This window comes from Euprymna scolopes, chromosome 40 (genome assembly GCF_053919585.1).
Source record: "Euprymna scolopes isolate OS-2025 chromosome 40, ASM5391958v1, whole genome shotgun sequence".
Classification (NCBI taxonomy): domain Eukaryota; kingdom Metazoa; phylum Mollusca; class Cephalopoda; order Sepiida; family Sepiolidae; genus Euprymna; species Euprymna scolopes.
The window spans coordinates 22,845,242-22,872,955 of NC_136521.1; the positions used below are offsets into that span (position 1 = coordinate 22,845,242).

At 35.5% G+C, this 27,714-nt stretch overlaps 1 protein-coding gene across 1 annotated transcript in view; it reads left to right on the top strand.

The window, feature by feature from the left end:
• LOC145265429 (ankyrin repeat and BTB/POZ domain-containing protein 1-like) overlaps window positions 1–27,714 on the top strand; it is a 188,295-nt gene that overhangs the window by 19,266 nt on the left and 141,315 nt on the right. The window contains exons 4-5 of the mRNA XM_080121262.1: window positions 18,941–19,085; window positions 26,378–26,537. Of these exons, the coding sequence (XP_079977388.1) occupies window positions 18,941–19,085; window positions 26,378–26,537 (305 nt within the window). The remainder of the gene's footprint in view (window positions 1–18,940; window positions 19,086–26,377; window positions 26,538–27,714) is intronic.

Genomic DNA, 27,714 nt, shown 5'->3' on the forward strand with positions numbered 1-27,714 from the left:
TCTCAGGAATACATAGACAAAGAAGGTTCCTTGGAATGGCTCAAGAGGGGAGCCCTCCACCACGATCAGGAAAGGGTTATAATGGCTGCTCAAGACCAGATCAGATTTTGTAGATGAGCAACGCATTCAAGAAGATGGCAGGTCTCGGTAATGATAACAAATGCAGGTTCTGCCACACAGAACTGGAAAGTGTGAATCATCTGGTATCGAGTTGCAAGGTTCTTTTGGGGGACGGCTACTACACAGCAAGGCATGATGGAGTATGTAAGTACCTCCACTGGACATCTGTAAAAAATTAAACATCCAGTGTACCAGCAAGTCCTGGGAACATCAACCTGAAAGAACAGTTGGAAATGACTTATATACCATATATTACAAACATGTAATCCCTACAGAAAATGCTTGCTGTCAAACCTGATATAGTTATATGGAATAAGTCAAAGAAAGTAGCAACCTTAGTTGAAGTGAGTGTCCCTAATGATGGAGGTCTGAACAGAGCTGAAAAACAGATCAAATATCAAGGTCTCATATATATATATATAGAAACTGGAATCTTAGGGAGATATCAATCATACCAGTAATTATAGGTACCACAGGGCTTATGAAGAAGAACCTGAAGTCCTATCCAACTAATATTCCTGGTGAACCAAATGCAAAAGAGATCCAGACTAATGCACTTAAGGGAACAACAAGTATACTAAAAAGAGCTCTCGGTTGGTTTCAATAAAAAGCAGGTTAATGTTGGCAGCTAGTTTGGCTGCTCCATACCCAGTGTTACAATCTTCAAAGAAAGAAAATGGAGAAAAAAAAAAAAAAAAAAACACCAATGCACTCAAGCAAACAAAAACAAACACACACACATATATGTGTGTAAACACAAGCAAACGCATGCAGAAGTTTGTGTGGCTTATTAGTGTAAAGACAGACACATTCACACACAGCAACTTTTTTTAATGTGTAAATACATGTGTAATGCATTGTCGGTGTGTTTAATGCGATAGGTAATGAGCCAGGTTTCTCTTTCGTATGTATGTAATCGGAAGAGGCTATATTGAAATGCAAGTGAGTGTTCGGTTTTGAGGCTGATACCATTAATCTAGAATGTAGGAATGCTTAGAGTTCAGCCAATCGAAAGCCGGTGTATACAGAAAGGGAGACATCATTAATTCTGTAGATGAAAAGTGGTAAGAGTATGCGATGTGTATGAATTCAGTAGTCAGTTAATGATGACGTAGACACAGGAAAGTAGGAATAAGTATAAATTCACACAGTGAAGAATGTGGTCGTAAGAGGACTTATGGAAAAGGGGGTAAAATTGGAACTACTTCCTCTGTAGGTTATGATGATGATGATGATGATGATCCCAGGAATAAATGTAATGTTTTAATATTACGAATTAATGTGTCTAAAATGTTGTTCTATATTTAAATAAGGTAATGGCTAATTTTGTAAACTTGTAAATTTGTGTGTGTCATCTGTTGTTGTAAACCTATGGTATTTTAGTCCAGAGGGGAAAAACTGCACCTCTTTTTTTTTATTATATACTAGCGGGGGGGGGGGGTACCCGGTGATGTCCAGGTGTTTTGAGGTAAATCAAAACTCCTGTGGGGTTTTAAATAATTAAAAAAAAAAAGTTTTGGTAGGTGAGTATGAAGATCAAACCCGAACCCTTGAGGCAAAGTTGGAAATTAAAGTGTGAAAAAAAAAACGTGCAAACGTTAACCATTGGGCCACCGCGACATACAATGGAGACACGTTTGAATTTATTTATTTAACTATTAAAAACAGGTGTCCGCAATAAAAGTTAACTCTGCTGCTTCTATTTGACCTAATTAGGAAGGTCAAATAGAAGTCACGCAGTTAACTTTTGCTGTGTTTGTTTACCTTTTTCCCCAACAGATGTTGGGGAGGGGGAAACCAGCTCCCAATTGTCCAGATTGAATAGCAATTGTCTGATATACAACATTGATCAAAGCTGATTGCTTCTGGACGTTTCCCAGCGCAATGCCGAGAACACCTCCGTTTGAATTAGTTTCGCTTTTTATACGAAAAAGCCCAATCAACACGCGAGAAGCCAAAATAGCAATAATTTTGTAAAAGTCACTGTAAATAAATCTAGATGCTACACGCATTCGCAAATCATAGATATTATTATATAGGGGGTATATAAACAGTTCTAAGCAATAGTAACCTCCCCCCTCCCAGTGTAGGAATGCATCATCTCCTTTCTATTTTCAGATTGACTGATTGGCTTTTGCATGACTAACTTATTCTACATGGCGCTACGAACAGGATTGCCAGGCCAGCTCGTTGATTCGGCATCCTGGATCGAATTTTTCGACAAGGCAGGCACTTCCAAAAGTGAGCATGCCTATTATGCAAAGATCTTCCTGGAAAACCACCTGACAGAAAATACTATTTCAAGCGTTACAGCGGAGCACTTCAGATGCATGGGTATCACAACCATTGGAGATATCCTTGCAATTATGCAGTATGCGGTAAAATATTCTCAGGCTCCTGCAACACTCCCAGTCCTGCGGCTGACATCCGTACCAAATTATAAGGCCACTACAACAGCTCATCTTCCAAGGATCACTGCAGACATGATGCCTCATCAATTTTGAAAATTGTGTGTTGACTGGGATGTATATAAGCAACTTACCAACTTGCCTACATCACAGGTCGCTGCTCAGTTATACAGCGCTTGCGATGAAACTGTACAAAATGTGATTGTCAGCTCACATTCGTCGTTCTTTGAATTGGGGAGGCAGCTTTTTTTGACATTTTGGAGTCATTAGTCACCAAGCACGCCAACCCTGCAGTACACAGAATGACCTTTAGCAATCTTTGTCAGCACGACAATGAAACCATCCAGCAGTTTGTTACTCGTCTTCATGCCGCTGCAATTGATTGTGCGTTTTCCTGTCCAAATTGCCAGAGTGACATTGCTAATGAAAACATCAAAGATCAATTTATACAGGGTATTTCAAATCAACTGCTGCAAACAGACATTCTCGCAAAAGCCAATCAGTTGAAAAGTATTGACCAAATCATGAACCATGCTGAGGCTTTTGAATCTGCCCTTCGCGATCAAGCCAAGCTACAGATATCGTCTGAAACCTATGCCGCCCGCAGTTCCAATTATCGCAGACAGTGCAAGCAGCCCACAAAGAATTGCATCGGCTGTGGTAGTTCATCTCATGGTGTACCGGGAAAGCCACCATGTCACACCAGTTGTCCGACATGGGGCCAGACCTGCGTGAATTGTCATAAGCTCAATCACAACGCCGATGTTTGCTACCGCACTAGTAGGGCAAGTAGCCTCATCGCCCATGTCAAATTCTCTGAGCAGCATAAACAGTTCATTTCGCCCACACCCAATGTGGATGAAGTTACCATGACGCTTACACCAAACTTAAATGGTGCAGAACCAGTGCAACTTTCCGTTTTTCCAGACAGTGGTGCCAATATTTGTCTTGCTGGGCCACGGCATATCTCCGCTCTAAAGATTCAACTATCACAGTTATGCCCATGCTACAAGAAGATCAGAGCAGTTGGTGGAGGCATGCTAGTCAGTCAGGGGTAGCTGCCGATCACTTTCACTCTCAGGAGTTGGTCTACAACACAGCCTCTCTACATTGCTGACAATATTGTAAAATTGTTCTTCAGCAAACAAGGTTGCATGGACTTGGGAATACTCCCACAGTGCTACCTGCAACCTATGAAAACTCCTGCACCTCCAGAGCCTCTCGTCCTCATCGCCTCAGCAAACACAGCACGAAGTCCACCACCAAAACATCCAGAAAAACTACCATTCTCTCCCACCGAAGACAACATTCCGAAACTGGAAGAGTTTTCCGTAAGTACATTTAATACTTCTGCTCCATTTCCAGCCCTTTCAATGCCACCAGCCTCTATCCACCTTAAAGACAATGCTAAACCAAAGACCAGACACATTCCAATCTCAGTTGCGCATCATTGGAAGAAAGAAGTGGAAGCAAGGTTGGATAAAGATGTTGCACGCGGTATAATCAAACCAGTCCCTATTGGCACTCCTGTGACTTGGTGCAGCCCAATGGTCATAGTAACAAAACCAGATGGATCACCTTGACACACCGTGGACTTCCGCTATCTCAATAGTCAGGCATTGCGGGAAACACACCACACGCCATCCCCGTTTCCCGTTGCGTCTCAAGTGCCAGCAAACACGAGGAAAACTGTGATCGACGCCGTCAATGGCTACCATTCTGTGCTGCTCGATGACCAAAGTCAACCCATGACCACATTCATTACAGAATGGGGCCGATATATGTACCGACGCATGCCTCAGGGTTTTTTTGCTGCTGGCGACGCATATACCCGTCGATATGATTAATTATTATCTGACATACCACGACAGTTCAAAATCGTTGATGACGTTTTGCTTTATGATGCGTGTATCGAGGATCACTTTTATCGTGTTTGGGATTTCCTCACATTTTTATACAGGAACGGTATCGTCGCTAATATCGGGAAGTTTCAGTTTGGACGCCGCACTGTCAATTTTGCTGGCCTCTCGATTGCTCCAGATGGCGTTGCCCCGGCAGCAAAGACGTTATCTGCAATCGAAAATTTTCCGACCCCAACTGACATTACTGGGGCTCGATCTTGGTTTGGTTTGATTAACCAGGTAGTGTGGGCATTCTCCGTCAGCGACGTTTTATAACTATTTCGGGATTTAATAAAACCACACCAAACATTCTATTGGGATGACAACCTTTCACAATTGTGTGAAAAGTCGAAGTACAAAATTATTCAACTTGTTAAAGAAGGTGTACGTTCATTTGACGTTTCACGAAAAACTTGTATCCAATCAGATTGGAGCAAGACTGGGATCGGATACGTATTATTGCAGAAATACTACACATGTCAGACAATATCTCCTGTCTGCTGTAACGACGGCTGGAGGATAGTTTTTGCTGGATCACGCTTTACCACACCGGCAGAATCGTGTTATGCCCCAACAGAAGGCGAAGCATTGGCCCTTTCCTGGAGCCTCTCGCACTCCAGAATGTTCATGCTGGGATGCAAGGAATTAACAGTAAGTGTTGACCACAAACCATTACTTGGAATCTTCAAGGACAGGGAACTTTCAAGCATTTTTAACCTGCAACTTCAATCATTAAAAGAATCGACCCTCCCATGGAGATTCAATATAATACATTCTCCCGGCAAATGGAATCGCGCACCGGATGCACTTTCTCGTTTTCCTTCCGAACATTCCACAGTGTCATCAATTTTCATGGGACAGCATACCAATCGAGAAATCAGTGCATCATCACATTTGCAAAGCCTGGCAAAGTCTATGACAGTTATGGCTGTTGAGAACCTGCCACACATCATCGTGGAACAAGTCAGCATTGCGGCACGAAATGACTCACAATACAAAGATCTCATCGACATTATTCAGCAGGGTTTTCCCAGGAAACGGACATTAGTTGAACCTTCTCACCTTCGAGAATATTGGGACGTCCGTGATAAATTGTCTATCATAGATGACCTTGTTCTTTTTGAAGACCATGTCATTATTCCTTGCGCTCTTCGCAACAGAGTTTTGACGAATCTTCATTCTGCAAATCAGGGGGTCAGTGCCATGCAGAATCGTGCTAAAGCCTCTGTTTATTGGCCAGGAATCACCAAAAATATTCAGCACCACCGTGGCTATTGCAAGGATTGCACAGAAAATGCACCTACTCAACCGTCAGAACCACTGTCCCTCTACGATCCTCCTACATTCCCATTTGAAAAAATTTGCAGCGACTACTTTGAAATCGGGGACTTCAGCTACCTCGTTGTTGTGGACAGTTGCTGGCCGTGTATCTACCATTGCAGAAAATCAGAAATGAATTCGGCTCATCTCAGAACTTTTTATAGCCTATGGTGCGGCAAAAGATGGAGGACCTCAATTCCAATCTGCTGCTTTTGATGATTTCTTGCTGCTATGGGGCGTTCAACACAAAATATCGTCACAGTCGAACGGACAAGCTGAATTGGCAGTCAAGGCCGCAAAACGTATCATTCACAACAATATATCGATCAACGGCAGTCTCAATAATGACAAAGTGGCTCGTGCCATCCTTCAATAGAGAAACACACCTATACCAGAGATAGGATTAAGTTCTGCACAGATTCTGTTTCATTGAAAATTGCGGGACAGTATCCCTTCAAACCCCCAACATTACCAGGTCCATCGCAATTGGATAATTTCTGCTGAACAACACAAGAAGAAATTCACTGTCCGTGATCAGGCCTTGAGAAAGCAATACAATACTAACATAAAAACTTTGCTGCCCTTGGAAGTCGGATCCCACGTGTGGGTTCAAGAGCATAAGAAGAAGGCCAAGTGGCTCAAATCAGGCACTATCGTCGAGGCTCTACCACACCGACAACACCGAATCCGAATGCACCACTCCGGGAGAGTTTCTTTGCAGAATAGACGATTCTTGAAAAGGTGCTTAATCCCTATATCAACTGCAATAACTCATGACGGAAACCAGCATCCAATGAGCAACAACAATGTTTCGCCACAACACTTGCCTCTGACTGGTCTGGCAAACACATCAATACCGAACTCATTCCCAGACAGCAATACCCCCAACACGGCTGATGTACCTGGTGGCAGACCCAAGATGCCGCGGCATTGAAAAATTTACAGCCGTACAATAAACTTGGCTTAAAGGAACTTTAGTGCCAGGGGGAGATGTAGGAATACATCATCTCCTTTCTATTTTCAGATTGACTGATTGGCTTTTGCATGACTAACTTATTCTACACCCGGGAATGCGTTCAAGAAAAGCCTTTTGAAGACATACACGAAATGGTTACACACATTTTGCCTTTTATATATATATATAGATATAGAGATAGGGATTATTATTGTTATTATGATTATTGTTATTATTATTATTACTATCATTTTTGTACTTTATATTCCTAACAGTATATTGCTGTGTATCTTTTATGATTTTGCCCTGCATTTACTAGACTATATCCCACCTATACCAAACCTGCTCGATTATTCTGTTACCATATAGCACCATTTTAACACTGTTCATCAACCCATTTTATCTCGTTTGAAAATTTTATTTTATTTTTTACTTTTATTTTCTATTCTTTATTTTCTCACACTCTTATTTTTATCATTTTTTATTCTTTATTTGAATTGTATAGCTCAGCATAATTTACTTTCATTGCACCCTAATTAATTAAGAATTCTCATAACATCCCCAAAAGCGTATTCCATGCCTTTATCACTCATTTTTTTTTTTTAATTCCACTCTAGCATATTTAAAGTACCATAATTATTTAATAATCCCCTGGATAACCTTTTCTCATCTCCTCCAATGTATACTCCTATACAAGATCCCCTAATATGCCTATTGCTAGATGTCACATCCCTATTTTGTTACCTCTTCTGATGAAGAACATTAGGCTTCAAAATGCCTGGCATAAAGAGTTTTGATAACGCCTACACACTGTATTGTATTCCATTATTTCATATTGATCAATACATCTATATGCATCAGTATATATTTGTCTATTATCAACATCTTATATATATTAAACTTTTTAGCCTGCTAAAAATGGAAAAGGTCATAGCCTATTGATTTTATGAAGATGGTTAAATTTGTGCTCATTTTTGCATTAAATACTAATCATGTATATCTAATGGATATCATAATACTTAGTTCACTGCATCTCATAACAAATGTCCACACAAAATTTCAGCAGCTAGATCGATTCAATAGTTTCTAAGAAAAAGTGGAATGGACAGACAAAGATATATATATATATATATATATATATATATATATATATATATATATATATATATATAGATATATATACTAGAAGAATGCTCATCATGATTAAAATAAATTCCCCAAATAGGACAGTATCTCATTTTCGCATCTGAAAGGAGAACTTATTAGGCTTTGTGCTTATCCTTGGTTTTACAGCAGAACAGATGGCCTGAACCAGTCCCTATGACAAGATGCTAGTCTGTCACCCAACAAGGCTGGTAACCATTTATACACAGATTAATTGTTTGCTTACAGAATCTAGTAATCCCAAATGTGACCCATCTGAGTAATGCTCAGATTCAATGTCATTTAACTTTGTTGATCTGACGCAGACTATATCTACATATTGTAATTGCTTTTGAAAATTGATTAGAATCAATTTTCAAAAGCAATTACAATATATAGATTTTGTGAGACAACAACATTTTTTGTTTTCTTTTGAGAAATCAAATGAGATAAGAATACAAATCAAAAGTTTGTAATATAATATCGATTACAGACAACTGCATAATCTCCATTACATCATGATTTATGCTTGTTATTTTACTTATTTATGGTAAGAACATCTCTTATTACAAAATTCTGAAAAACGTATACATAGCAAATTAAATGATTTAATGAAAGAAAAGTAAATCTTAAATAAAATGATGAAGTTTAACATAAAATAATTTGTAAAGAATTATTAAATTCTTCCCCAATTTTATATTCATTTTTTTCCTAAAAATGATCCTTATTTCACAGAGAATCAACTAAAATCCATTTCTTAGATGTTAAGAATCCAAAACGATCTTAGAAAATATAACTTGTTAAAAAAGTTAATTCTCCATTTTTGTTACCAGGATGGTCATTATCTAGAAGTGTAAGTCATGTTTAGTTTCAGAACAGTTGTTCTAAACAAGTCCTGAGAGGTGACTGGTTTTCAGTTTTCAGTAGACAGAACAGTTTCTGATGGTTCGTTGTTCTACACAAGTCCTGGGAGGTAACTGGTTCGCAGTAGACAGTTCTCGGGTTGGAATCCACAGAGCAAAAGATTCTTCCCATGCTGACACGAAGAAAACAAAATTGCTACAGAAAGGTTTAATATTTATGGAGCAATTCTGGTTTCTGATTGGTTGGTAGCAGAATGTGAATTAATTCGATTTGTCAGTTCCTAGCAGCATCGTTTATAAATAGAATCTCCCGACTGTGCGGGATCATACCTCATTATAGTGCACAAATATTGTAACATCCCCCCTATTTTTTTATAATGGGGAAAGTCCCTTATATTCATTCTGCTCAAAACTAAATATATATTTTTATATTCAATTCGTCGTCGGCTGATTTCTCGTATCCGAGGATTTCAGTTTCCTCTTCCCACAGTGTTTGGATCGCAGATGGCTTCTCAGACCAATCTGAGTGTGGAATTTGCATGGGCAGAGAAGACAAGCAATGCTTGGCAGGGGGCATTATCGTTCAGCACGATTTTTTCTTGCCTGCCTCTTGATCTTCACCAGTCTTCTTCTTTCTGCCTCGTATCCTTTGGCACCATGTATGATGGATTGGTGCCACAGGCACCGATCCTGAGACATTGTTTCCCAGATGTGAAGATCAAATCTGGTGTTTTTAGGGTGGATTTAAGTTGGTCCTTATATCGCAGTAGAGGGTGGCCGATAGGTCCTTTTCCTGTGGTTAACTTTGAGTACAGGGTTTGTCGAGGGAGCCTGTTTTCATCCATTCTGAGGATATGCCCAACCAACGGAGTCTGTGCCTCATGGTGGTGGTCTCAATACTGCAGCTGTTTGCTCTCTCAAGAACGCTTGTGTTGGTTACATAGTCATACCATTTGATGTTCAGTATAGCTCCAAGTTTTTGTTGGTGGAATTTTTCAAGTTTAATGAGATCACTTTGGTATATAGTTCAGGTCTCACACCTATACAGAAGCGTAGGTATAACAATCGCATGGTATACCATGAGTTTAGTTTTTATTGAAAGATGTTTATTATTGAAGACGCACTTCATCAGTTTACCGAAAGCTCCATAGGCAAGGCCAATTCGGCTTTCTATTTCATTCTCATTCGAGCACTTTTCCAATATTATGCTACCGAGATATGGAAACTGATCTACTTGCTCAAGACGAGTGTCATTTATGTCAATGCTTACGTCCTGTAAGATGGTATTGGGTACTAGTTGTGCTAACACTTTTGTCTTACCAATATTAACAGAGAGTCCAAAGCAATGGTAGACTGCTGTAAAGTTGTTTACGGATCTCTGGATGTCTTCCTTGGAATGGCTAAGGACCATGTTGTCATCTGCATATTGAAGCTCTGTGATGTGTTGGAATTTCACAAGGCTTTGAGATTTTAATCTAGCAGGCTTGAAAAGTCCCCCATCATATCGGTACCTAATGTCCACCCCCCGGGTTATTTGGGGGAAGTTTGTGCAACATTGCAGCAAGATATAAGGAAAAAAGGTTAGGTGCAAGGACACAACCTTGTTTTAGTCCACAGGTAACTGAAAACTTTTTTGTTTCCTTGCCTTGGTGCGATACATATCCTGACATGTCGTCATGCAGTGCCTGGATGCATTCTACAAAGTGGATTGGGCAACCAAATTGCTTGAGAACTTTCCACATTGCATCTCTTGGAACACTATCGAATGCTTTTTGCAGGTCATAAAATACAAGATAGAGAGGTTTCTGTTGCTCCCTGCTTTTCTCCTACAGCTGTCTCGCACAGAAAATCATATCTATTGTTCCCCAAGAGGCACGGAAGCCGCACTGAGATTCTGGGAGGATGGATTCCGTGACTTGCAGCAAGCGATTCAGTAGTATGCGGGCAAAGATTTTTCCCATTATGGACAAAAGGGCAATCCCACGGTAATTGCCACATGATTTTCAGTCACCCTTTTTGAAGATGGTTACTATTACTGCGTCTTTCAAATCCTTTGGTACTTGACGTTCTTCCCACATTTTAGAATGAGAGTGATATTATCAGGCCCTGGAGCTTTATTTACTTTCATTTGCTTCATTACAATTAGAAATTCTGTAAATGATGGTGGGGCATTCATCTATAATTGCGCTGGGTACTGTGGGACCATTTTGAGAAAGTCCTCATCTGCAGAAGATTCTTTATTGAGTAGAGTGGTAAAATGCTCCTTCCAACGATCCAGAATTGATTGTGGATCGTTGAGGATGGTGGCATTGTCTGCTGCAAGGAGTGTTCCGATGGAGGATCTGATGGGGCCAAAAATGTACACCAGCATGGAAATTTCTAAGGTCGCGGGCTTCTGCAAAACCCTCCAATTCTAAAGCTTTCAGCTGCCACCATTTGTTTTCTAGTTCCCGTAATTTTGATTGACACTGTTTTTTGTGGTTTCTGTAGATGTTGGTTTTATGCCGGCTTCGAGGGTCTTGTTCATGAGCGTGGTGAGCGTTTATCTTTTCTTGAATGAGTTGATTAATTTCAGCACAGTTTTCATCAAACCAGTCTTAATTTTTCTTTTTCTTTAAACCGACTGTGACTTTAGCTGATTCATTAATGATCATACTGATTGACAACCATTCTTTTTCCAGGTTGCAAGAATTGGTTGGGTTTATACAAAGTTATTGTTCAATGGTGTGTTGGTATTTTGTTTTTACCTCTGTTAGGTGAAGTTTTGGGAGTTTATATTTTTTTTCGAGATTGCTTTTTTAATTCAAATTTGGGCTTCTTTCTGGTGGTATATTTAGCACGTGTGCTGGTCAGTCCAACAGTCATCTACACTTAGTGCTGATTTAGTGATATGGATATCCTTTTTATCTTTCTTGCGGACGATGACATAGTCTAGAAGGTGCCAATACTGAGATCGAGGATGTTTCCACATAGTCTTAAATCTATTTGGAAGCTGGAACTGAGTGTTGGTAATGAATAGCTCAAATTCTGAGCAAAGTCCTAACAGCAGGCGGCCGTTTGAGTTGCATTTACCAAGTCCATGCTTCCCAGAAAAAAAAGAGTCAAACCAGGGGAAAGAAGGAAAAGCCATTGGCGTATGAATTTGTTTAGGGTGGGCATCAATTTGCCAGGAGGAACCCCACACACTGTGGCTCCCAAAACCTTCCTTTGCGGCACTTGTAGGGGTGATGTGCGATATCAGGGAAAGGGGGTTGCAACGGACAAGAAAACAGTTTATATGTTTGTTAACCGCCTCATAGCCAGTCCGTCTGGCTATTGGGATATTTTAAAATCAGAGTTTTCCTTCTCTTAGCCTTATCCCAGCCAAGGAACCCACAAGGCAGTGGAGCAGGGGTGGTAGTGTGTCAGGGCGTGTCCACACGATTGGTGGGCCATGTCATAGCACCTCTGGGACCCCCTGCTACTCTGAAATCCCCTGACATTTAGCTTGGTGCTGCAAGGCACCAGTATCCGTGTGTGGCCACAAGGAGGCATGTCAGAGGTCTTAACACTGGAGAGGCTAATTATACTGGCAGAGAAGGCTTTCGTATTCTGCTTCTTATTCACTTAAAGGCTAGCCAGCGGCAGAAGCTGGAAGTGAAAAGCATGCAAGCAAGAACTTAGCACTAACGCTGCTGCATGAGACGCATCACATGCACACACTATATTCAATTATACATAACAAAATTAGAATTCATTTAGATCTTAAAATGTTAGCATGTAAAAAGACGCCATTTTTTATTGTGTTCAAATGTCAAACAGATATATCTGTGTACAGAGAAGAGAAATAAAAGAAAAATGGAACTTATTTTCACCTTAAAAAGGGATGGGTATGTGAAAAAGAAGCCATTTCTTAAATTTGATTATGCAGTTTTGTTCAAAAACGCATACATATATACATATAAATAAATATACATATAAATAAACATACATGCAATATGTACCCGTTTAAAAAGAGTTTGTTTTTATTTGTTAATTAAAACAATGCAAAAAAAATAGGACATTTTGATAAATAAGAAAGAAAACTAATGTGCACAAAAAATAAACATCAATTGTAATTTATGCGCATGCAAAAAGTATTTGTCGAAAATAAAATTTGCACAGAAAATGTTTGCAAAAAAGTGATGCAAAAATTATTTGTCATTACTGAAATAAAAAGAAAATGTTTGCAAAAAAGTGATGCAAAAATTATTTGTCATTACTGAAATAAAAAGAAAATGTTTGCAAAAAAGTGATGCAAAAATTATTTGTCATTACTGAAATAAAAAGAAAATGTTTGCAAAAAAGTGATGCAAAAATTATTTGTCATTACTGAAATAAAAAGAAAATGTTTGCAAAAAAGTGATGCAAAAATTATTTGTCATTACTGAAATAAAAAGAAAATGTTTGCAAAAAAGTGATGCAAAAATTATTTGTCATTACTGAAATAAAAAGAAAATGTTTGCAAAAAAAAGCAACTTTTTTTTTACATTTTCTTTTTATTTCAGTAAATGTATTAGTTACGCATTAGTAGGTTAAAGTGTTAATACAAACAAAATGGATGCAGTTTAACGTCTTGTCCACGACTTTTTTTTTTTTTTTTTCAATATATAGAAATTTATATATATACAGGCCCATGAAAAATTATTCAGTTAAATCCCCAAACAAATGTTGAAGCAAAACACTTTAACTTTACTCTTGTTGCGGGTTTCGTGAATACATCAGCAATATTTTGTTCTGATGATATTTAATTCAAAATAATGGATTCCTTTTTCACCTCGTTTTTTATGAAGTGGTATTTTATACCTATATGCTTAGATCTTGCGTTGATTATCGTGTTCTGTGCTAAGACTATACTGGCTTGATTATTACAATTAATTACTACGGGGCTTTTAGTTAATTCTGGCTTTAAAATGGTCTTTAGGATATTTTTAAGGTAGAGTGCTTCCTGGGTCGTGTGTGTGATCGCGATAAATTTCACTTCAAACGTAGAGAGAGATACAATCTGTCGATTTTTAGATTTCCATGAAATAATAGGCCCATTTTCTGAAAGTCTGAAACAATATCCAGATATACTTTTTAGATCTTCATCGTTTCCCCAATCTGAATCTGAAAATCCTTCTAATTTTAGGGGATCTTTTGATTTTCTAAATACCAACTTCTGTTCTTTAGTTTCTTTTAAATAACGAAGGATTTGTTTAGCTCTGTTTGAATCCTTCATTGTTGGTCTTGAAAATTTTTGTGACAGTTTTGTTACTGTATAGCATATATCAGGTCTCGTCGCAGTCATAAAATATACAAGACTTCCTATGATTTCTCGGTATAATTTATCATCTATCATTTCAGATTCTGTGTGTATATTTTTATTAATATCATTTTCAACCAGTGTTGAGCATTTCTTGCGCTCTCCCATTCCAAATTTTAATAGTATTTTGTCAATGTATCTTGATTGATTCATCGTAATAAGTCCTTTCCTTTGAGTAAATTCTATTCCCAAAATCTAGGATATTTTGCCAAGATCGGTCATTTTGAATCTTTTACTTAATTTGTTCTTAACATCAGTCAACATTATGTCACAATTTGATGTGATTAAAATATCATCGACCCACAAAACCAAAATCAGTAGTTTATCGTCTTTGTGTTGAGTATATAAACAGGGGTCTACAGCGCATTGTTTAAATTGTTGTTTAATCATATAATCATGAAATAGTGTATTCCAACACTGAGCACTCTGCTTTAGACCATATAATGACTTGTTAAGTCGCCACACGCTATTTTTATTTTTCATTATAAATACCTCTGGAAGGGTAATATAAATTTCACAGTCTATTGGGGCATTCAAACAAGCATTTTTTACGTCCATTTGATGAATGTTTAGGTCATATTGCGATGCAATTTGCAATAAAATTCTGATTGTCGTTAGGTTTGTGGTCGGTGAAAACGTAGAAAAATATTCTATACCGTAAATCTGAGAGTATCCTTTAGTAACAAATCTAGCTTTGTATTGTTCAACACCTGATGTTGTAGTCTTTTTTGTAAAGACCCATCTTGTAGAAATAACATGTTTATCTTTTGGGAGAGGTACTACCGTATAGGTATTATTTTTGGTCAAAGCATCTATTTCTTTTTTCATGGCTATTTTCCATTCATCACAATGTTCTGAATTAATTGCTTCATTAAAGCTTTTTGGCGTATTTTCCATGGAATAGCAATAGTCGATTTGATAATCTTTCATATTGTTGACCACATATATATGAAACAAGTTGAATCAAATACATGCATTCGGCTTAAATTTGGTTTTCTACCACAGAAAGCTTCATATGGGGTTTTAGATAGTGTTTTCTTAAAGCACCTGTTGCGTATATAGGCAGCCGCCATAAGTGCATACATCCAAAGGCCTTTGGGGAGTTTTGATTCAATGAGTAGACATCTTGCCATTTCAAAAAGTGTCCACCATGCTCTTTCTGCAGCCCCGTTTTGGTGTGGCGATCTAGGGGCTGACTTTTCATGCTTGATACGATGGTTAATTAGTAAAAGTTCAAAGTCTTTATTAGTGAATTCCATTCCATTGTTTGAGCGAATACACTTTACTTCACCGGAGAGAGCCATGTCGGCTAAATATTTTTTACTGGCTAGCAGGGTATCAGATTTGTTCTTTAAAAAGTAAACCATTATTAAACCTGAATGGTCATCTATGAAATTCAACACATGTCTATAATGTTCTCTGGCCATCGGTTCCACAGGACCGTTCAAGTCACAATGAACCAGTGATAGAATTTTCTTGGCCTTCTTGTCTGGTATCTTGTTTTGATAGTTTGTCATTTTTCCCTGCGCACAAACGTTGCAGTTAAAGTTTTTTGAGGTTTTTATTTTCTTTCCATCAACTACAGTCAGCAACTTTTGATATCAGGAATATTGCAGTGGCCAAGAATTTTATGCCATGTCTTTAGATCATGGCAGGCGGTTTTCGATGGGACTACACTATTTAAATAATATAGTCTTCCATTTTCTTTAATGTCAAATACAGTTCCATTCGGGTACACCAGTTTTGATTTATTGGAGCTAAAGTTTATATTTGTTTAATGGCAGCTTGTACAGAAAATATATTTTGTTTAAATTTCAGGATTAGAAGAGCGTTTTCTAGAATAAAGAAACACCTTTATTGTTCCTTGGCAAGATTTTAGCATCACCTCTTTTCAAAATTTGCTCGACTGCCATCAGCTAGTTCTACAAAATGATTTTGTAGCTTAAAGTTGGGATCAAAATTGATAAAATCAGATTCCTTTGTAATCACATGTGGCGTTGCACCACAATCGACAAGAAAATTATTATTGTTTGTTGAAGCGTTAAACATACATGAAAATAAAAATGTATGTTCGCTAACGGAGCTCTCCACATTTTTAATGGAGTCGCCCTTTAAAGTCTTGTTTGGAAACTGTTGTGATTAGGTCGTCCATAATTATAGCAAATAATTTTTGTACTTTTATAAGGAGAAAAATTGTTTTTGGCAAAGTTGCAGTTTTTATTCCCGGCATGGGTATAATTTAATTTTGATACTTTTATGTGTGCATTTTTAAATTTCATGATATTTGTAGATTCGTTTTTTTCTGTGATCATTTTTTTCAGTTTCCTCGTAATTTCTGAGTGCTACCTTGAATTGGCTAAAAGTCATGGATTTTTCTTTCTAGGTTATCACGGTGGTAAATGGCTTGAAATCACTCAGTAATCCCCTGAGGACCATGGAAATTAACAGACTGTCACTAATAACTTCACCAGACATTTTTAAAGAATTTGCAGTCGTTTCAGCTTTTATAATCTGTAATGGTTTCAGCTTCCATTCGTTTTAGAGCGGTCAGTTCAGTATATAAAGAAATAATTTTGGGTTTTCCTTTCAATGAATAATGCTCTCTCAATATGTTCAATGCTTTGCAGCCATCGTCCAGGGCTTCTCTCATTACCAGTGATAGACTTTGATCATCTAAGCATTGTATTAATTCTGCAAAGACAGTTGCGTTCTTTTCAATCAAGTTGGGGTCGTTTCTGTTTTCAGGTTGTGTTTGAAGTACTTTGTGTAGCTTTTGAATTCGTAGATATCCTAAAAATTTCACTTGCCACAATTCAAAATTTTGATTCGGATCCATCAAAATAAAGATGCACCTCTAGAAGTGTAAGCCATGTTTAGTTTCATAACAGTTTCCGATGGTTTATTGTTCTACACAAGTCCTGGGAGGTGACTGGTTTGCAGTAGACAGAACAGTTTTCGATGGTTCGTTGTTCTACACAAGTCCTGGGAGGTGATTGGTTCGCAGTAGACAGTTCTCGAGTTGGAATCCACAGAGCAAAAGATTCTTCCCATGCTAATATGAAGAAAACATGCAAAATTGCTACAGAAAGGTTTGAAGCAATTCTGGTTTCTGATTGGTTGGTAGCAGAACGTGAATTAATTTGATTCGTCAGTTCCTAGCAGCATCGTTTATGTTTCTAAATTTTTGAAATGTGGCTTAAAGGATAAAGTACTAGGTAAAATTCAATTCTAAGTGACTCACTCAAGGGTGAAGGTTCAATTCTCAGTGTAGATTATACTAAAGATACAATTACAAATTACCCAGTCATGGCTTACAAAATGAGAGCTTGCTATCCCCATGGAGTTCCATTCAAAATTTCATGCAGATTTTCAGGTTCGACAAAATCATTTCCAAATATGACAAGATACGCCTGAAGAAGGTCTGAAGTTACATCAGTTTAAACATTGTGCATATAATACTCCAAGACAAGAACGCTAGTTCAAAGAATCCAAATAATACAATGTCATGATTAGTTAATTTTGAATTATAGTCGGTAATATCTACAGCTTGAACTGTTTTGATCATGTTGTTGAATACTGGAGAGTGTCCTCACACACCCCTTCGACTGACAATCAGGGTTGTTTTATCGATTGCATAAAAACCTGTTCCTCACAACTCTTACTACAGTTGTGTTGGAAGATGAGTTATTTGTTCCTTATAGAAAGTGACACCAGAGATGGAAGTCCTACTTCTTGTCTGGCTCACTTCCTTCTTTTAATGAACCTTAGCTTATACATTCTTGATGTTCAGCTTATACATTCTTGATGTTCAGCTTATATATTCTTGATGTTCAGCTTATACATTCTTGATGTTCAGCTTATATATTCTTGATGTTCAGCTTATACATTCTTGATGTTCAGCTTATATATTCTTGATGTTCAGCTTATACATTCTTGATGTTCAGCTTATATATTCTTGATGTTCAGCTTATATATTCTTGATGTTCAGCTTATATATTCTTGATGTTCAGCTTATATATTCTTGATGTTCAGCTTATATATTCTTGATGTTCAGCTTATATATTCTTGATGTTCAGATCTAGGCTGTTGGTAAGCGCCTCTCCACTTCCTTTAGTTTACTGTTTTCATTTTCTGCAGATACAAATCAACATGTAAACCTTACAAGAGTGTGTCGTTGTTTCTTGAAAGTTTTATTTTGAGCTCGGCAAATGTGTGTGGTTTTAATCTAAAATGGCAGACTGGAACAATCAAATCACTAGTACATGACCAGAGGTCATTATCATTATATGAGAGCCAGCTCCATGCATACAGCCGACTTGCACCAATTGTCCACAATAATGTTACCAGGTGATATGCAACAACTAGCACGTTTGCAAATATTGCAACACTTTACACTTGTGCTTTTCTAGCGTTACAATCAGGATTCGGTTCTGGGGTTCGGGAAGGAGTGAGTCACTCTCTCGACAACAGCACGTTTCTGCCCTCTTCTTTTCCAATTGGCCGCACCTGGCCTCTCGCCACCAATGTCACACTGCACAATCTGAACATCAGCAATACAAAATACTTTTCAAGAGAAGATGTTCACGACTCTTTTCTTTTTTCCCAAAGAGCGATGCAGATACGCCCGGTACATTTTTTTTTTTTAACCATATACCCCACAGCTTTTAATATGTATGCAATTATGATCTGACTATATAGTGGAAAAGCAAATAAAATTTGTTCAAATTCTTTTGTTACTGAAACTGCTTTTAAAATTATTCTGTGCAGCTATGATTTATGTTAATGTTTATTGTGATAAAAGTGTTTCATTTAATTTCAGGTAAATAACCACAAAAGGTGTGCATTTATATTTTTGAAACAAGCAGTTTTCTTTATGCAGTATATTTTCCTTATATTCTTTGTGTCAGGTGCACGATGTGAGGCAAATACATTTGATGGTGAAAGATGTCTATATGGTGCCCTGAACAATGACATAAGAAATATGTTGAAGTCATTCCATGTAATTTCATCAAAAATCTTAAGAAGAGACATCTATGAAGAATTCTTGAGAAGGTAAATTTGAATTTCAACTGTTGATATAAAATGAAGATAATCTATTTCTTAAAATTTGTAATCAATGATGAATTGATATTTGACTCTGCCTTGCTAATTCATATTTTCTTTCCACTGTGTTCTCTACAACAACAATAACACATTTCACGTGAGTTTTTTTTTTTTAAATACTTATTTTAGCTAGGAATATTTTTAGATGGCTCTAATCTTTATCAGCAACAAATGCTACTTACAATGGATGCCATCACTATTATCAGTAGCGAATTTTAGTAATAATGTTGCGTTACCTCCTCTCTAAATGAGAGGTCTAATGTTTTGTATGTCACAATCAAATAAAACATGTTATCAAATGCAAGTCAACAAATTATAAAAGTACAATTAAATCTTGTGTCTTCAACACTCAACCACAGCAGTCCTCTGAAACTGACGACACTTCATTCAAGATTGTTTCTTGAAATCTCCACAGGGGTGCATTCACACTTTAGAGATAAATTTGACACAAAAACAAAAAGAAAATAACTAAATTCTGGATTTAGAGATGAACGATTTCATTTGGCTGTTGCTGTAGCCTTCTCCTCTGCTAAGAGAAAGGTGGAGAAACACATTGAGGCAACAGGTTTCTTTGATTCTTAAGTTATATCTTCTCATGTCGCTTGGAACTTCCAAACAAAACTTCCTACTTCTTTTACTCACTCTCTCTTTGATGTCATATGATATCATATTTCTATCAATTTCCATAGTAGGTCGATTTGACCTCCAACTGACGCCAGCTTAACCTGATTTTCTGTTTATCCACTAACAGTCACCTATGAATTTGAATCATCATAATAATCCTGGTTTGTTATTTAATGACCTGCAAGTGAACACATACTAAGCAACACCAGGCAATGTCTCATGCCTGCTCTGCATTTAAAAGATTCATATCAGTCCTGTTGCATGCAGTCAGATCATTTCTTACACACTCAAGTCAGATCTGCCTCAGTCTACCATGTGTTCAAGTTCCAGGCATATTATGTAATAGAGTTGATTATTTCATGTGTTTTCTTAATATTTCTTGTACATGCCTACTTTGGATATAGTGTTAAATTGTTAGCTTAAAAATGTACTCCAGTTTTTCCATAAACAATTATGTAATTTATTCTTAATGATATATAATGTTTAATAGTTGAAAATAAAAATGAAATACTAAAACACTGAAGCCGCTAAATGATTTTAACATCTTTAATTATTTCATAGGCCATTTCTTTTTAATATACTAATTTCATATGCAATCTGTATATCTATAAAAGTGAAAGTGTCTGTCTGTCTGTGTACACAATAACTCTGTCAATTTTCAGTCTACAAACTCGAAACTCGAAATACAGGGTATGGAGATTTGGGAAAATCTTTGTGATTCATTTTTGGCCAGAAATTTGGCTGGTAAGGGGGTCAAAGTTCAACGATTTAACTTTTGAGAACTCTACCAAACTCCTCTGCCAATTTTGGGTATAAACAATTGAAATTTTAGATATAGGTTCCTTGGACATGGATCTAACTTAATAACTTGATTTGAGCCCAAAACAATAAATGTTAAGGGGTCATAATAGGGGTCAAAGTTAAAAAAAAAAAAATTGACCTCTGTGGTCGCTACCAAATTACTCGGACAATTTCTGGTCTAAACATTTGAAATTTTACATAAAGGGTATTCAGAGATAGGGAAAGCTTTTTAATCGGTTTGGGTCGAAAATTTAACCTACCAATATATAAATGTATGTATGTTTGCATGTCTGTCTAAAACTTTCGACAGAGGCGACAGATTTTCACAAGATCAGAATCGTTTGAAGTTCAACCCTTCAGACGACAAATACCGAAAAAATTGGTTAAAGACATTACTTTCCTCACCCTCAACTGGGCACTTTTCTACAGGGAAGGGTCACTTTTTTGCCGATATTTTCAAAGGTCATCCCCTCTTTTCGATTGTCTAGCCTTAATTTAAATCTACGTCACTTTGGTGGTCGTCGTAACAGCAAAGACATCACGTTTTTTCCCATTCTTTTCCTCCTTCACGGTATGGGTTCGAGCCTGCGTTTCAACTACCACAATTTTTGTTTTGTTTTTGCTCAACACACACCTCCAAACACCCGGACAACACCGGGCACCCATGCTAGTGTTAAATGAATTGTTCCTTTAATAATATGTTACAGGTTTATGTTTTCTTTTGATTTTATAATACAGCACATGCAGGATTAATTTCAGTTTGACAGAAAATTAAATATTTGTTACTACTTTTATTTTATATACAAGGTGACCCAAAAAAAACAAAATCTAAATGGAGGCCATCTAGAACATATGCTGTAGAATGGAGAAAAAAGGCCAAAGACCCTAGTGTTTTGATGTGATGTTTTGAATATAATAAACTAGTTATGGCCAAAGTTTCATTTCATTCGGACAAAACACTAAGCAACAGGACCTAATTAGAGTTGGGGCCCGTTTTTTGGGGGGGCACCCTGTAATTATTTATTATTAATTATTCTTTGAAATCCTATTTAAAAATATTATTCATTATTCTTTGAAATCCTATTTAAAAATATTATTAATTATTCTTTGAAATCCTATTTCAAAAATATTATTAATTATTCTTTGAAATCCTATTTAAAAATATTATTAATTATTCTTTGAAATCCTATTTAAAAATATTATTAATTATTCTTTGAAATCCTATTTAAAAATATTATTAATTATTCTTTGAAATCCTATTTCAAAAATATTATTAATTATTCTTTGAAATCCTGTTTAAAAAATATTATTAATTATTCTTTGAAATCCTATTTAAAAATATTATTAATTATTCTTTGAAATCCTATTTAAAAAATATTATTAATTATTCTTTGAAATCCTATTTAAAAAATATCATTAATTATTCTTTGAAATCCTATTTAAAAAATATTATTAATTATTCTTTGAAATCCTATTTAAAAAATATTATTAATTATTCTTTGAAATCCTATTTAAAAAATATTATTAATTATTCTTTGAAATCCTATTTAAAAAATATTATTAATTATTCTTTGAAATCCTATTTAAAAAATATTATTAATTATTCTTTGAAATCCTATTTAAAAAATATTATTAATTATTCTTTGAAATCCTATTTAAAAAATATTATTAATTATTCTTTGAAATCCTATTTAAAATATATTATTAATTATTCTTTGAAATCATATTTAAAAAATATTATTAATTATTCTTTGAAATCCTGTTTAAAAAATATTATTAATTATTCTTTGAAATCCTATTTAAAAAATATTATTAATTATTCTTTGAAATCCTATTTAAAAAATATTATTAATTATTCTTTGAAATCCTATTTTAAAAATATTATTAATTATTCTTTGAAATCCTATTTAAAAATATTATTAATTATTCTTTGAAATCATATTTAAAAAATATTATTAATTATTCTTTGAAATCCTATTTAAAAAATATTATTAATTATTCTTTGAAATCATATTTAAAAAATATTATTAATTATTCTTTGAAATCCTATTTAAAAAATATTATTAATTATTCTTTGAAATCCTATTTAAAAAATATTATTAATTATTCTTAGAAATCCTATTTAAAAATATTATTAATTATGCTTTGAAATCCTATAAAAAAATAACTAAATATAAGAAAAATTAAAGTAAATAAATTTACAGACAATGTCGGGTCAAGACAGCTAGTATAGTGTGTCCATACATTAGCTGTAAAAGGTTAATTTCAAGTAAAACTAATTGTATATTTGAAATTTTTTAGCCAATTTTTAAAATGCATAAAAAAATACTTTCTGTTATAATTCACGAAAAAACTAATGTTTTTGTTGGCAAAACTGTAACTGTTAACAACTGCAAACAATTTCTGATAACTTGCTTATTTTGTTTCATATCAACCTTAACAATGATGGGAAGCATTTTTCTAAAAAACGTTTTATTTTGTAATTGTTAGAACAACAGTTGAACTATTTAACCCATAAATGGAAGGGATGAGGGAGTTCATACCTTTTCTCGTTTTATTAGTTACCATGATCCATTGGGTCATTATTTGTTTTGTTTTTTTAATTATTAAATATTGGAAATTCCAACATATTTTCATAAATGTTTAGATAAAATTTCCAATTGATGTTGCTTTCAAACAACAGCAATTAGCAACCCCCTTATTCAGCCCTTTTTCACTATCATCAATGGCAATGCGCTATCGTTTTTATCAAGGCCAAGAGGCTACTCGAGGATAAGGTTTAAAGAGTGTACAGTAGAAATTAGACAATATAGTAATCATTAGTAATGGAAATTCAGTAAATTTGTTAAGTGGAACGGCTCATCAGAAACTTGTTTATGTAAGACTTGAAGAACCATATTGTAGTGAGCCGGAAAGTAGGAAAATGGAAGACAATTCCACAGGCGTGCAGTTCTAAGAAAGAAGCTTTGTTCATGGAATCTACGTTTAGGTTTAGGCACAGATAAAGAGTAGGGGAAATTATTGATAATGTTTTCAGCTAGACGAGTGGTTTTTTGTGAAAGTTTGGCGAGGGGGGGACCATAGACTGAAGCTCAGTCGAACACTTTCCATGAAAATAACGATAAAGCAGAGACAAATTCACAACATCTCTTCTGCAGGGTTGCAGAAGGTTGCAGGGAAGAGAAAAGGACATCTACGAGGCTACAAAGTCTATTTTGAACTCTATCAAGGCAGGACAAGTCCTTTCTAGCAGCTCCTTCCCAGATGTGGCAACAGTATTCCATCCTTGGACGTACCTGGCTCTTATATAGACAGAGAATTGCATCAGCAGTGAGATATCTATTGGATTGATAGAAGGATCTCATTATTTTTTCAGTGGCCTTAGCAACAGATTTGATGTATGTGTTCCATTTAAGATCAGGAGTAAAGGTCAAGACGAGAGCCATTCATTTCAATTAATGCCAGATGTGGATCAGAACGTTGATGATGTAAAGAGAGAAGCTTGGTTTTAGATGCATTAAAAGTAACCAGCCACTCCTTTCACCATTATACCACTTGCTCAAGATCAGAGGAGAGAGAATTGGAGAGAACTTGGTCGTTTACTTTCTTAGATATGCTACCATAAATGGTAGTGTCATCAGCATAAATTAATTCATAAAAACTATCTGGATAACAAGAATCATCTTTAGGTCGATTCTGACTCTGTATGTGGCAAGCAAAGATGTGACATGTGGAGTCATAAATCCATGGAGTAGGGATAACAACATTGCCTCTGCACATCTGCAAGCACTATTTATTTGTGTGTTCTGGGCTAAACCTTACCCAACATCGTATATAATAGTTAAATCTTTCTGCTCTTGATATTAGGGGTATAAACTTGCAATCTGGCAGGTATAATGAATCGCTATGGTGGAGGAATTCATGCTGATTAGACAATTCTGACGCACAATATTTGTTGGCTTTGTGTAAAAGTTTATGGTAACAACAACAACCAGCAGTTACAGCTGCTGCTTTCAAACAAACATGCATGAATACTTATGTGATCTGATTATTGTCATAATGGACCCCCTCTCTCTCTTTCCTCTATCTTCCTCCTACAAATCAAAGATTAAAAATTGAAAGAAAAGAGTCAACATTTGTTTTATATATTTTGGTGATGGCTGTTTTTGATTGGTTAAAAATAGCATAACATAATTTCATGAAATATTCCCCAAAGTAAATGATCCTTGCAAAAATGAAAATGAAAGTATATAAAGAAATTTCTTCATCATCCATACTCCGACCTTCCACTTCAAGATCCTAACATTTTCTTATCCACTTATTTTCATGTGCTGAAAACATTCACACTTGTGACTTCACATCATCTCTATTTTCTTTTCCATTTTTCTTGTTTTAAGGAATATTATATAAATTAAAAATGATACAATATTCCTTAAAATAAGAAGAAAGGCAGAAAATTTTAAAGAATTTTTTGATGATTTTTTTAATTAATATTTTAGAATATTTTTAGCATTTTTTTATTTTTTAGATTATTTTTCATTTTCATAAACTTGCAGTTTCAAAAACATGTATTCATTTTTTAAATACTAGAAGAATGGGTAAAAATTTATTCTCAAAACAGTTTGTACCACTTTTATGTCAGTTTATAAAGATTATCATCAAAATATAATGCTACTAAACATTATGTCTAGAATCCTTACTCCAATTTTGATCAACATTCATTACATGCTTTTGACTCTAAAAAACGTTTGAAATTTAAGTCTTAAGCTTAAGTGGTCTAAAGAAGAAATGGAAATTCAAAGGATCCTAAGATCTTTAAAATACTTCAAAGAAACTGAAATGTAGTATATGAATTTTAACAAAGGACTTCCATCCCATCTTTGTTCCATTTTCATGAAACTAAATTTAACAAGGCTCACATTTGTATTCTTACGCATAGCAGCTGTGTTCTTAAATTCATAATGATCTATTCATTTGTTTATAAGTGAATCCAGTACATGCAACTATATAAACATATGTAAAATAAAAAATACATCATTTTTGTCTATTTAATTTTTATTTAACTAAACCTGCAGATTCTCCATTTCAAACATGTGTCAGGTTATTGTAGTAATAAGTGAGCTGTAGCAGTGTGTGGTGAGTTCCTGTCAATCGCAATTGTTCATAATAGTTGACGCGATATTCTAGATAGAAACAGGTGTCCATCTCATTCACATGTAAACCATTGCTCAGTGGAAAATGACAATTTTCGTAGTGACAGCAGCAGTCACAGAGATGTTGATTTTTTCTTCCCCTAACCTTTACCCCCCCCTCTCTCTCTGGAATAATGAGATCAATAAAAAGAATAACAAATAGCTCCATTATTTGCTCTGGGGTTTGATTTGCTTCTTGACGTAATTTACAGTAATATATGCAGATGAACTACAAGCTTGACTAATAGTTGATGGAAGACTCAAAAACCAAACCATGTCTGATAACTTATTCTCTAAGATAGAAACTCTCTAGCTTTCCTTCCATGATACAACTTCTGGCCAACCATAACTTCTGACTTGGCCTCTAATGGAAAATTCCATTTTCTTGTTTAACTTTAGGTGGAATTTTGCATTTTTAAGTTTATTGCTTACACATCTAATCTTGCAACAATTGCTTACAAATGAACTGAAAATAAAATTTAAAAAACAGTGTAAAACTAAAAGTGACGTTTTTAGCATTAAATTCTGCCTGTCTCTTGATCCTAAAGTTTGTAAGAAAATCAAAATTTGGTTGCTTTAATATGAAAGTTTCATTGAATAAATATTTATTTTCTGTGTTTTTAGGTTATTAGAGGATGTGACATACTCGGATGTGGTGTTCATTGTACACAACGAATGTTTCCATGCTCATCGGGTTGTTTTGTCCAGCCGATCTTCATACTTTGCTGAATTGCTGAACACTAAATGGAAAAATCGCAGAGAAATTTTTCTCAACAACAAATTAGTAAGATTTTTGCCACACAATCAATTTGCTTGGAGTGTACATGTAGTGAGTAGTTGTGTGTTTGTCTGATGTTATTGTGTGTTTTTGGAAATGATTGTCTGTGTGTGTATCTGAATGCATTTGTATGTCTTCCTGTGATATTTTAATTTTTTGTGAGTCCTTTCCCTAGGTATCTTGACTTGGTGGTATGTTGAGGAGGGGGGGGGGTATAGTCCATCAAATCACATTTGTAGAATAACAATTTAATGGGTTTTTTCCTTCTCTCCTTTCATATTTCGTTTAAAGCAGTATTTTGTTCAATCAATAATTGACAAGTTTATCATTTGTATATAATTAAATATTAAATAAAGACATTTACTATAGTATTTTTATTGTTTTTTTACCTTTGTAATATCATTGTAGCACAGGGTGGAGCAGATGCATCTGTGTGTTTGCTAATGTCTGTGTGAATTAAGGTATTGCAGCAGACCCAAAGAGGAGCGGCAAGTGACACCAGTCCGGGAACTCCATTTCAACTGATTATCTATATATCTATAAAAGTGAAAATGTCTGCGTGTCTGTTTGTGTACATTTCCCTACACAATAACTGTCAATTTTCAGTCTACAGACTCGAAATTTGACATACAGGGTATGGAGATTTGGGAAAATCTTTTAATCGGTTTTCGGTCTGAAATTTGGCTGTTAAGGTATCAAAGTTAAACGATTTGACCTTTGAGAACTCTACCAAACTCCTCTACCAATTTTGGGTATAAACACTTGAATTTTTAGATATAGGTTACTTGGACATGGATCTAACTTTATAATTTGATTTGAGCCCAAAAATATAAATGTTAAGGGGTCAAAATTGGGGTCATAGTTTAAAAAAACATTGACCTCTGCGGTCTCTACCAAATTACTCAGCCAATTTTAGGTCTAAACATTTGAAATTTTACATAAAGTGTATTTAGACACAGGGCAAGCTTTTTAATCGTCTTTTTTTTTTCTGAAAATTTAGTTACCAAGGGGTCGAAGTTCAAAAGATTTCACCTTTGCAGTTTCTAGCAAACTATTAAGCCAATTTTGAGTCTAAACATTTGAAATTTTACATAAAGGGTATTCAGATATGCAGCAAGCTTTTTAATCAGATTTTGGGCGAAAATTTGTCTGGCAAGAAATCAAACTTTACAGAGTTGACCTT